At 42.6% G+C, this 13,052-nt stretch overlaps 1 protein-coding gene across 3 annotated transcripts in view; it reads right to left on the minus strand.

Annotated features, from left to right (window-relative positions):
* Positions 1 to 13,052, minus strand: part of LOC128943327 (BEN domain-containing protein 5-like) — an 877,269-nt gene that overhangs the window by 167,937 nt on the left and 696,280 nt on the right. For all 3 annotated transcript variants that reach the window (XM_054286227.1, XM_054286226.1, XM_054286225.1), the window contains one exon: positions 11,516 to 11,630. In XM_054286227.1, the coding sequence (XP_054142202.1) occupies positions 11,516 to 11,630 (115 nt within the window). The remainder of the gene's footprint in view (positions 1 to 11,515; positions 11,631 to 13,052) is intronic.

A 13,052-nucleotide genomic window follows, 5' to 3' on the forward strand; every position in this document is an offset into this window, starting at 1 on the left:
AGGGGTCAGGCTTTTCCAAACTCCAACAGAGCTGGCAGAGTCCCAGGATAAATGCTGCATGGGGTGTTGGGAAGCTCCAGTCATTTTCCCAGCATTTGGATGTCTGAATGGCAGTGATAAAGGGAGGGGGCAGCTAAACCCACCCCCACCCACCACAGCATTTCAGTGTTGTTAGAAATCCAGCTGTTCTCTGCAAAGTGACGGGATTTACTGTTCCTATTTTGGTTAAAGAGAGACAAAACTCCCCTTCCCCATACATTATCGTTGTCTAATCTCTCCAGCACATCAGCTCTGTGGCAGCATTGGCATTCCAGGCACGGGCAGCACAGGAGCAGCAGGTTTATGATCCGTGCAGCCCAAGATCAGCACTGCTCGCCCCCCACCCTGGAGCTGCACTGAAGCCACCTACACCTCCAGGAATGTCCATCCTCCCCAGCCTGGGAGCGGACAAGGAGCCACAATCCCTGTCCCACTCGCACAGGCAGAGACACACAAGGCTTTTGTGGCTGGACACTGCATGTCCAGAAATCCCTCATCCCCTTTCTGATCCCAGCTCCTCCAAGCTGGCAGGGAGCTCTTCCTGCAGCTCCCAGGCACCAACCAGGCAAGGCCATCAGCTGTCACATCTCCCTCCTCCCAGCCTGCCCTGACATCCCCTCTCTGCCTGGCGCCAGGGGCAGCAGGGAAATAATCTGCTATGAGATTAATTGCTCCCTCTGTCAGGTCAGCACAGCTATGGTGGCTTCTGTATTTATAGGGAGCAGAGAGAAAAGGGGTTTTGGGGCATTTTTTTGCCATAATGGGGTATAACAGTTGCATGGAAATAGCTTGTTTCCAGATTCTGACACCAAAAACCCCCTGTTTTCTTAAATGGACATGCCAAGTCACCCAATTTATTACCAAAGAGTGTAAATAATCATATGCTGCTGTTAGGAAATAATAATCCTAAAAATGAGATCACATGGGCGTGGCTGCTTTTGAGCACACCGAAACCCATCCAACAAATCACTGGCTGCCACTGTATTTCATTTCCAAGACCCCCAGAATCACTGCAGAACAGCCACCTACAATTTATGCTCTGGATTCAGAACTGCTTCATGTCCATCCCACCCAAGATGCCATGAAAAAAAGGATCCCTCTCTGCTCATTCCTCTCTCTGTCTGGGTCCCACTTTTCTGCCTGCACTGGGAGACAAGTGAGAACAGTTTTGTCAGGTTGGTTTTCTGTGGGATCAGTATTTTTCTAGCTCACAGCACTGCCACACAAGCACCAGTCCTAGCAAAAAGGGATGCACAGCCAGGAGGGAAAACAGAGCTGAACTGCTCCTCTGGGTACCCAGAACACATTTTCCTGAGCTTAAAGCAGCTGTGGAACAGCAGTCTCCCATCTCTCTGTGCTTCAGCAGAAAGGGGATGTGTACTAGTAGCTAAATAAAGTTTCCCTTACAACCACAAACTAAATTTTCAAATCAGCACCAGGACTAGTTTTTAAGAGCGTGATGCCTTGCAAGGTCCTTAAACTCAATATTTAAACATGTTTCTTTTGGGACACTTCCCTTACGAGAATTAAGCCAAGCAAAATGTTTTTATTTTTTTTTCAAACAGAAAATGAAAGATCACAACTCTGAACCTCTTAGAGGTGCTTCACAAGGCACTTCCAAATCACAAAGAGATTACAGTGTCTGGGAGTTAATGTGCTGACCAAGACATGGGAGTGGGAGCTTTGGGCAGGTGTCTGCCTGTACACACCTCAGCAGGGATGCAGATCCTCAAATTCTTTAATCTTGTTTTATTAATACAATATTGGTTTAGATAATGAATGCTTATTATTTAGCTTTGTCTCAGGATTGTTTTGACATTACATGACACTGCCCTTAGGACCAATATTATAAATTAAACAGCAAGCTGCCATCATTTTAAGTGCTGCAATTTTAGAAATAAAAAAAATAAAAGAACAGCTGTCACCCAGGAAAAGAAAACAACAAAAGTAGAACCTAAACAAGCATTCCCTTAGGCTGCCATTGTTTTCCTAATAGTTTGGATGGTTTTTCACCCTCCCCACCCACACAGCAGAAATGGGACAGGGGAAGTGAGAAAAGATTGAAAAAGATTCTGAGATGCTGCTTGGGGTGGTAGAGTCTGAAACTGGGATACACACTAATCACAAGCTGGGCCTTCCTATGTTCACAGACTACAGGCAAAGCACCTTCCTCACTCTCCCTCTTTAGGCTGTTCACTCAAAAGGAACAATAGGTGGCCTCATGAAGGTAGAATTTGACCTCTAATTGGTAATTTCTAGACTTAAGGAAAGAATTTCCCCTCTTGACTTGCAATTTCCATTTTTCACTTAATTGTTGCCTAGGCAATCCCTGCTGGCACAAACAAGCACTGGAGTGTAACCTGTAAAGCTGAAATACAGAAGCAGCCTGGTTCTACTCCATGCACAGCTGAGAGAGAGGTCCCAGCTCTCTGAGAGTCACAGAATCATAGAATATTCAGGTTGGAAGGGACATTTAAAGGCCATCTAGCCCAACTGCCCTGCAAAGAGCAGGGGGATCTGTAACTAGATCAGGTTGCTCAGATGCCCATCCAACCTTGGAAGTTTTCAGGGACCAGGCTTTTACCACCTCTTTGGCCAACCTGTGCCTGTGTTTCACCACCTTCATCCTAAACATTTTTTCCATTATATCTAGTCTGAATCTACTTTCCTTTATTTTAAAACCATTACCAGTTTTTTGTTTTGTTGCTACAGGCCCTGCTAAAAAGGCTTTTTGTAAGCCTCCTTGAAGTGTTGAAAGGCAGCTATAAGTTCTCCCTGGAGCCTTCTCCAGGCATTCAGGAAGTTCTGCCAAGTACCACAGTGGTCCTGTACTCCTCACCAGGAGTCAGGATAGAGAAATCTCTTCCAAAGTTTCTCCTGAAGATGGGGCAGAATGGAGGAAACTGCTTAGGGAACGACCCAACCCAATAGCTGTGTTAGAGAGGGAAAACCAAACAGGGGCAAGGGCAGGAGGGGGAGAAAGCCCAGAGAGAAGCAACACAAGCTCCTGAGTCACAGTGCTCATTCTGGGACCTTCAGCAAAGCAAGAGCAGCACAAACCTTGTTTGGGGGAATGGAGGAGACAAACAGGAATTGGAATGGGGATTGTCCCCTCTGCTGACACCTACACCTTATCCCAGGCCGTCTCCTCTTGGGAGAAGCACCCAAAGGACCTCTCTGCTGCCCTTTGCCACTGCACTGGCACTCCCCTCTGGTTTGCAAAACCAAAACAAAGACCCACAGCACGCTGGCAGAAGTTTACTAAGTCATTCACATAATTAAAAGAAAAAAACCAACGCACAATATAACCCCAAATAAAACACAAAAGCAAGGCAGTCAACCCAAAGGAAAAAAAAAATCACTGGAGAATTCAGTCCTTTGTTTGATGCTATGAACAGAACTCAGAGCTCTGACCACCAGAGATACAAGCCAGATTTATAGAGGAAATTAAAAAAAGAGAAGAAAGCCAAATATGTTTAGTTACTTAACTGAAAGTAAATCTAAGAAACCCAGATGGGATTATTCAGGCCTAAGATCAGCTATTCAGGAGAGAAAAGAGAGAAGCAAATATTTCAACCAAACTGACTTTAACACCCCTGTTAATTACAAATACATTCTGGAAGATAAAGATATGCAAAAGAAATGAAGTCAGTGAAGGTCAAGAATAGGTTCCTACAGCAGATTAAAGACATAAATGGCACTTAGCTACAAAACTTTGATTCACTTGGCTGGGATTCATGAGCTGGGTGCTTATTCTCTGCATAATGGCTCAAAGGTAATAATCACAAATGGTTCTATTTAAATGGAAAATAAATAGCCCTGTCTCTTTAAGGACATCATGTCTCATTCTCAGTGGAATAGTGGCAGCTATAAAAAAAGCTATGATTTCAGTATTTCTTATTATGACTTCTCTCCCCGCTTGTCTAAAAATAAAAGGCCACTCTGTAGCTCCAGATCAATCTAACTAAAAGAGAAGAATTCGCTTACAAAAACAAAATAGCAGCTCTGACACTAGTTAGGTATTCATCACATGTGGAAATGGCCCATAATGCTGCCTTCAAACCTTTCCAACAAGTTGTATTAAATTAGGTTGGGTTGGGATTTTTTTTCTCCTAGCACCAAAAGCAAAATAAATATAGCTTTATTTAATGCTAACAAAACGTTCAGATTCAACTGGAACCCCAAGGCATGTGGCTTTGTTGTTAAAGCACATATAGTGACTCTATTGATTGGTGCAGTCCTCTGTGCAAGAGAATTTGTCACATCAATAGCAACTGAAAAATACTCAGGAGCTGTAATATGGTTTAAATGAGCAGTTACCACATCAATATAAAGAGCATTTCAACGGCAATAGATAGAAACCCTTTTGCCAACCTAGCATTTGTTTTAAGATAGAGGTTGACAACTTTTTTTGTTTTTTTTTTTATTTTACAAGGGAGATTTTTTTAAGTAATGGTGAGCAAAGCAGCAAGCCCTGTGGCTGTCCTGTGGTGACAGCACTCTCTGGGCAATGAAAGCCACGATGGACAGAAAGCTTCCAGATGGGAAAGGAATGGCCATGCCACAAGCCACGTGGGTGTGAGGGTCACAGATAACTGTGCTGCTCCTTGGGCTTTGCCATTGCTGCTGCCCAGAGCACACCTGGGTCCCAGCTGTGCACCCACCCCTGAATTTGCTTCCCAGAGCCCCAGCCTGGTGCACACATGGGCTGGGACATGCTGGATGTGACAAGGACAGAAGATTCCTTACCCATCCTCAGTGCCAAGCAAGAGCTGGAGGAGGAGAAACCTTCTGCCCTGCCTCTCCTCCAGCCTCCTGCGAGAAGGTGAACCATGAAATGGCCATTCCCAGCTGATATCAGATCTAGGTGGGCTCAGAGAGAGACTCACTGGCCTCAATAACATGCAATCTGTAGCCATGGTATTTTCTGAAAAGTCCCTTTGCCAGGATTTTTCTCCTGAGAAGCTGAGAAGCCTCAGAGGAAAAGAAAAACAATAATTATTTGCTGCTGTGGAATGCCACAGGTGCATCTTTGATGGGTCTCATGTGGTTGTTTTTAATTAATTGCCAATCACAATCAGCTGGCTCGGACTGTCTGAGAACCACGACCTTTTGTTATCATTCCACTTCTTTCTTTGCAAGACTTCTGATGAAATCCTTTCTTCTGTTCTTTTAGTACAGTTTTAATATAATATACATCAAAAACTAATAAATCAAGCCTTCTGAAACACGGAGTCAAGATTCTTGTCTCTTCCCTTGTCCTGGGACCCCTGTGATCACCACGACACAATCCTAATTAAAAAGTCAAGCAAGGTGGTCAGAAGTACAGGCAGCATCCTGAATTTGTGCATCCTGGCTTTGTCTGGGGGTCTGGCACACAGAGCTGGGCTCCCAGACCTCCCCAGGGCATGCAGCCTCTGCTTTGGTCACAGATGAGTTGGGAAAAAAAAATATATATAGGAAATGCATGGCAAGGAATGAACCTCCATTTCATGGCCTGGAGGAATCTCTGTTTTTCAATAATGAGAAATAGTTCTGTGTTTCCCAAGGAGGGACCATGCTTTTCCTGGCTCAGTGTGTTTATAGAGCACCATCCTCTCTCAGCCTCATCCCTCCTTCCCTTGGGTTAAAGTGCAAGGGACATTCTGGTCATCCAGGCAAAAATCCCACTAATTTACAATCAGAACTGGCATGTGCTGCAAGTTTTGAGTAAGATGAGGAATTTCACACTATCCTAATATCTTCTGGGTAACTGCTTATTTTATGATGACTAATAGGCAATTACTATGGTAATACTGCAATACAACATGTGTGAGGTTTGGAAATGAGAAATTATAGGTAACTACTTTGGACTAATTTCTATGGTAACAAAAAGTAATTGTCATTAAATACCAGTTATATTGCTGCTGTACCTGGTAATTATAGATTTTTTATGCCCAGTAACATAAATAAAACCAATAAATTTATTCAAAAGGTCCACGATTGTTTACTTATATGTTTCTATATAGAATACACAATGACAAACACCTAATTAGGAAAAATAAACTCCATTGAGAGCTTCATCTTGTCATCTGAGATGGATACTCTGTTTTTCAATTTAAGGAAATGCATGAATTTCACATCTATTAAATGAAGTTAAGGCGGGGGGGGGGAACCTTCTCTGCCAGAAAAATAGGTGAAAATTAACAAAGAGACAAACAAATGATAGCCTACATGTGTGGAGCTGTGTCTTACAACTGAATAAGTGATATTAAAAACCACCTGACATATCCAGTCCCCCCAAGAGGGACATAAATAATAAAATAATTTGCATAAAGTCTACATGTGCCTTTACTGTTAAAAAAACTTTATTAATTACATTTGAGCATGAATTTTTTTACTATTTCTTCAGTCACAGAAATAAAGTCCAGAAAAACATGTTCATGAGAAATCTGAAATATTTCACATGATCTAAAGCCTAGTTTTCTGATTGTATTTCAGATCTTTCAAAAGTAATGTTTAGAAAAAGTCAGTTTTTAAACAAATTGTGCCATTAACAAACAAAAAAGAAATAAGACCGTCCTTTATAAAATGCTGGTATGAATGATTTAAAATGTTTCTCAAGCCTTCCCTTTATTTTTTTTTACTGGAAACAGTCTGCTACATTTGACTTCCTTTTACAAGCTATTAAAGTCTTTACAAAACTGCATTTCTGAGACAAGAATATACCATTTGCTCAAAACATGAAATCCCAACACAGCTTTCACATGGACACTGACATTTTATGGTGAATTTGGTTTTCCAGACTGGGTAAGGCTGGACTCCTTTCTGTTCACCAAATTAATTTGTTAACCCCTTACACAAACAAGCGGTAAGGACTGTGTTGAGTTCAAAAATATTGTCGCTGACAGTGAAATGAGAATGGATTGGAATCAGTGTGTGCCCTCTCCTCCCCATTCACACAAATTCTTTCATTCCCTACAATCTGACCAGAAGGATACAGCAGTGGTGGGATTTCAGACCATTTCAGCTAATTCATGGCTGTAATTTACTGAGGGCTGATGCTGCCACAGCTGCCCCAGAGAAGGAGCAGAGAAAAGGAATGGGAACACTCACTGGGATGTGCAACAGAGCCTTCAGGGGATGGCCAGGATATTTCATCTGCCTTGCCATGGCATTTCTGGGGTGCCTCAGTGAAGAGCTTCCCAGACTGAGCAACACATCCCTTTGGGTGCCCGCGTAGGATTTTGCCTCTGAAAGGTGAGGCTGACAAATTGGAACTAATCTAAGGCAGTGTGGTACAGTCATCTCGCCTGCAGGGACACATTTCAGCATTCAGCTGCAGAATGCCAGCTTAAGAACAAGCTCTTGATAAAGGAAAGTTCAGGCCAAGCCTGGGGATGCACGACTTTTAAATCAAGAACACTTTTTTTTTTTCTCCCCTTAGTCTACCCCTTCCTCCCTGGGGATGGCAATATGATAATGCTGCACTGCAAATAGAGGGAGAAAAGTTGAGAAATCTCTCTTCACTGCACTAGTTTCCCTTTATTTCCTAAAGCTGTTTCACAGTTTAATCCATCAGAGAGGGTGAGATTAGTGTTATGGAGAAACTCACAAACATTTTTATTTTTGTGCCACATTTTTTTTTAAACTAAAGCTAAAGATCAAGTAGTACACTACCCCCAGCAAAAGGAGTCTTTCTATTCAGGTGAGAGCTGAGGACAAGTTGTCAGCTTGAAATGAGGGGAAATTATGCTGAAGACTCTCTGTTTTAGCTGGGTCAAACAATGGCATCTTCCTGGGCAATTTAACTATCAAGCCCATGCAGCATAACATCATCCATGCACTGTAACTGCAAAGGCAGTTGCACTTAGAAATGTAATGATACCATGCTTTAAAACTTCAAGAAAAGGGAGAAGCCTGTCTTCCTGTTTTGGAAAAGACTCTACATCCTTGGCCACAGAGAACAGCAAGTACCTGTCATGATTCTATATTTCAGGAGCAGCTATAATCATGCAGCAAGAAAAGGACTTGGAGGGTGTTTTTTTCCCACTGGAAAGAGTTAAAAAAAACAACAACAAACCAACCCCCCCACCCCCCCAAAAAAAACCCAACCCAACCAAACAGAAAACCACAAAAGCTTTCATTCAAATTGTGTATAGATTTCCTAAACATTCTGAATTAAAGGAGCTGCTTAATTGCCCCTGTACATCCCACATTGTCTTTTCATTCCTAATTGTATAAGAATAAAAATTCTTAAACTCTTGCATAAACTTGAATAAATCAGTAAAGTTTAGCATCCTATTTCCATGCACCCTGATCCACTGAGCTCTGACATTTATTTCCATGATCATTTCTTTTAGAGCCACCTGAATATACCTGCAACATATAAACAACTTTCCTCACAGGTGAGTCTGTGCTTTAATGTTGCCGTCCCAAACTCACTTGTTGCTGGTGATGAAAATTTCACCACATCCAAGTCAGAGTAACAACCCATTTTGTCTGTCCTCTTGAGAATGAGCAACAGTTTGTGGAAAACAGGCAATTCATGATGGCATTGTTGCAGATGTGGCTCAAACGCCTAAACCTCAGTTCACAACAACAAAGGAAGAAGGATTTTGGATGAGAGCACAGGACTCACACCCTCAGTCAGTCCTGCATCCTCAAAAATGGCAAGGAAGAAAATCTCACCAGATTAGCTTTTATTATATCACTCTGGCTTCGTGAGTGGTTGGTTCCTGTCCTGGTGCCAGGAGAACAAGTCCATCCCATCCCATGGCATCCCATGGCATCGCATCGCATCCCATCCTATCCCATCCCATTATCCCATCCCATTATCTCATCCCATTATCCCATCCCATCCCATTATCCCATCCCATCCCATCCCATTATCTCATCCCATTATCCCATCCCATCCCATCGCATCGCATCCCATCCCATCCCATTCCATTATCCCATCCCATCCCATCCCATTATCCCATCCCATCCCATCTCACCCCATCCCGTCCCTCCTCCCAGAGCTGCTGACACTCTCAGGCTCCTCATGGTGCCTGGGATTCCAGAGCACAGCCAAGTGCATCCAACAGTGCACTTTGCCAGTTGTGCAAGGCTGTGCACTGGTGGGGTAAAAGAAAATCCTCTCTCACACTGGCAGGAGATCAATTTACAAACTCAAGCATGAGGTTTAATTACCCATTTCATTATCTTAGCTTGCACAGTCAGAATGTGAACCTCCAATGAACCAAAGAAACAGTCACCAGCTGCTGCTTTGAGAAGGAGGGAGATAACAGGAAGAAGTTCAAATGCCTAAAACTGCTCTTGCTGCATGTGGCACCCCTTGGAGGTTATCCCCAGCCAACAGATCTGTGTTAGACCCCACTATGTGGAAAACTTCTGAAAGTCCTATTTATGTGCTAATCTGAACAAAGACCAAAAGAGATGAAGCAGGGTTATCTAGCCAATCACTGAGAAGCCTCAGAGTTAAATTTTCAAACACAAGCAAGTGATCCTTGGAGATTTTTTTAGACATTCATCCAGTAAATTCTAGTAAATAAATTGTGATGTGCTTGTGGATTTTGTATGAGCATGAAATAAAGTGTTTGCTGCAAATTATTCACTCAGCACTAGTTAACTGCAATGCTGGCACATTACTAGGCTTTTTAATATTCTTCTTGAGATAACAGGTAGCATTTTGCTTATTACACTCATTTTTAAGTTATTAGTTACATTAGGCCATTTGTAAATACAGTGAAGAATTGCGAGAAAATAAAATGGTTTTTTTTTCAACTAGCTCATTAAAATTCTCTTTAGTTCAGGAGGGCTGAAAATACTGCATATCATGGAAAGTTAAACCAAGAGTACACCATCAAGCTCAGCAATTCCAAATTAATTCACATGCCCTTTCCCACTACCTGGGTTCCCAAAAGGCTTTTCAAGTTCTGAGCCATATCAATGCCTATAGAAAGCTGCATGTCTCTCAAAAACTATAAATAACAGAGCAGGGGAAAAACCCTACAGGGCAAGTGAACTTAGGGGGGAAAAAAAGCTGCTTAATTGCAACTGGAGTTTGCTTATGTGCAAGACATCTTGAAGAAAGGAAATTAATGTAGCATCAGATTCTAGAGCCATTTTGGTTTTTTTTTTTCCTGTATGGTGACACATTCTGATAAATTCCTAGTGCTGTCTGATGCCACCCCTGCAGTGCCGCTGACTGATCTGGGATTTGCCAAGAGCTGGGTGAGCATCACTGCAGCTGGAAGGAGCCACCTGTTCTGTGAAGTTTCACTCAGAACACACTCAGAACCACTGTGGAAATCACCCCCACAACTCCCTGCTGCTTCAGCTCAACAATGAGCAAAGAAAGGGAGGGATAAGGAGCACAGATCACAGGATCATAAACGCTGGAAAAGACCTCAAAAACCACTGAGCCCAGCCATTAGCTCAGCGCTGCTAATCCATGTCCCTAAGCACCATACCCACACATTTTTTTATCATTTCCAGGGACAGTAATTCCACCACTGCCTTGGTTCCAATGCCTGATCACCTTTTCAGTAAAGATTTTTTTTTTTCTAATACTTGATCTGAAACTCCCCTAGCACAACTCGAGGCTGTTTCCTCAAAAAAGAGCTGCCAGCAGCCCCATTTTCTGCACCTTCCATCTTCCTCCTCCTCAGTGGTCTCCTCACCCGCACAATAACCCAGCCTTGTTCTGCTTAGCAATGCAACACCTAATTAGATCAAAGCTCAAGGTAGCCTGGCTACAAAGTGAATTGTGTTATTTAGTCTTGCACTGTAAGCAAAACCACATGCAGTATATTTCATTTCTCAGGGGCTTCTCCAGAGAACTGTGTGGTACATGTAATTGCCCCCACGAACAAATCATCAACTAATCAACTGCTTTTCATTATCACCTCCAGCAGCACATTTATTTTGTAAATAAATGCATTAAGAGCAAACAATTTTAGGGAAAACAAAAGATTATCTGAATACGATCTCAGCAGAGGAGGTGGTAAAGTAGTAATTCAAACACTAAAATGGAGCAAAATTAGCATAGGGTGGAATGATTATTCCATTCCATGTATCCCTATCTATTACAGTACAATAACAGAGTGAAATCTGTGACTTTAATGGATGATCTGGGTAGTTTAAGGGAGCTGTGATTGACTGACACATTTACATAGAGGCTGATGAGCAGCATAATGAGTGCATTCATAAAACACAGCTAAGGTCTAACTCTAAGCTGACATTAACTCCCACACTTAGAAGAAGCCTGTAGAGCAGATACTCTGCTGTCTTGGGGAGCTGCTCTCTACCTCCTGGAGCAAACAAATTCCCTATTTGCCCCTTTCCTAGGTGGCAATTTCAGGAAGCACATGGCCATGTGAGAATCTCCAGTTTAAGGGGAATTAATTGAAACAAGCCATATAATATTCAATGCCAAAACAATGCAAGGTGTATAAGGCAAATACAACACATGGGTTCATCCCCCACACCATACCTGTAATTTCCTAGGTAAACTCCATCAGGATTGAGCATGGGAGCAATCTTGAACACCAGGTGGTCTCTCAGTACTTTTGCAATTGGATGGTGGCTCACGAGGAAATCAATTATACCTGAGAAAAAAAAAGATGTAAAAGGAGTTTGAAGAGGGGTGTCTGTGACATCAATGATTTCCAGGTATCTACTTGAAATTTCACATATGAAGGATTAGAATGATGATTCCTCCTGGTTCCTGGCACTGCTCCTGCTTCCAACAGAACAAACCACTTGCAATCATGAAGCACCTGCTTAAAACTCCAAGAACTTTAAAGAGAAATACCCGAATCTGTCCTCATAATGCAAGTACGCCATGGCTGCATTACCAGACACTGTTAAGTTTCCACAGAGGGAGAAGTCACTGCTCATCAGCTAAGCCACAATAACAAAAAGGAGAAATGGAGTTACCCTTCACACCCAGCCTGCACAGAGCTCACCTTGTGAGTGGAAATTTGTGGAGATGAGCCATCTCAAATTCATTTCAGCATACATCCAGACCTAGCCATGATGTATGAACCCAGATTTCAGACCACCTGCATGTATGAAGGGGTGTAAAATGCCTCACAAAAAATTGGGAGAGTTGCACAATATGTGCACTGGGCACAGGGATATTGTGCCAGTGGTGGACTGGAATTTATGGTGTCGTATTCTTCATTTCTTTTACACTCATGAAAGCCAGGACTAACTCCACCTCATTGGCTCCTTTAGTGTGGAGCCCAGGCAAGTGATGGGGAAGCAGATCCTAAATGCCCTTCCTTTGGGCACATCACAGCACCAGAACCTGCAGGATTTCCTTTCTCTTGCCCTCATGCTTGGGGAGCTACTGAATATTCCTCAGCCCAGGGCTGGTGCTGGGGCAGGAGAAGGAATCTGGCAGCTAAATTCACTGCTCACCCCTCCACTGAGTTGGTACTGACAGAAATAGCTTCCAGGGAATTAGTGTGGAGATAAATTGAGTTCCTGTGTAATCTCAGGACACCCACAGATAGGTCATGACAATTTGCTATTTATTGTAAGGTCCATCCTGTGAAGCAGGAACCATTTACTGAATTTCCCCAGAATAAATCAATCACTATGGTCTAGTAACAGGATAAAATTAAGCAGAGAAAAATTAAGGCTGCTCATCAGTAAAATTTCAGTAATGGTGAGCTCTATTAGAGTGTGGAATTGTCTCTCCAGGGTAAGAGTGGAATCCCATCATCAGAAACGTTTAACACTGGGCAGGGTAAAGCCTCAGGGAATAGCTATAACAAGCAATAATTCAGCATACAAGGGATGGCCTGGGCTAACTAGCTGACTTCAGACCTGATGTTTTGTGATTCAATCAAAGTGTTAAAAAAAGCCCCTAAACCCCATGTTCATGCCAGGTTAAACGCACTTGTTTACAGCTTGGCTGGAACATGCATTAAAGATGAGACCAAAATCTCACATTCTGCATGACTCCTTCATTTTGCTAATTTCTTAAGGCCCACATTGTATTTCAATACCAGAAAGTCTGA

Source organism: Melozone crissalis, unplaced genomic scaffold (genome assembly GCF_028551555.1).
Source record: "Melozone crissalis strain CALT ecotype California unplaced genomic scaffold, PUWL_Pcris_2 ptg000045l_1, whole genome shotgun sequence".
In the NCBI taxonomy this organism is placed as follows: Eukaryota; Metazoa; Chordata; class Aves; order Passeriformes; family Passerellidae; genus Melozone; species Melozone crissalis.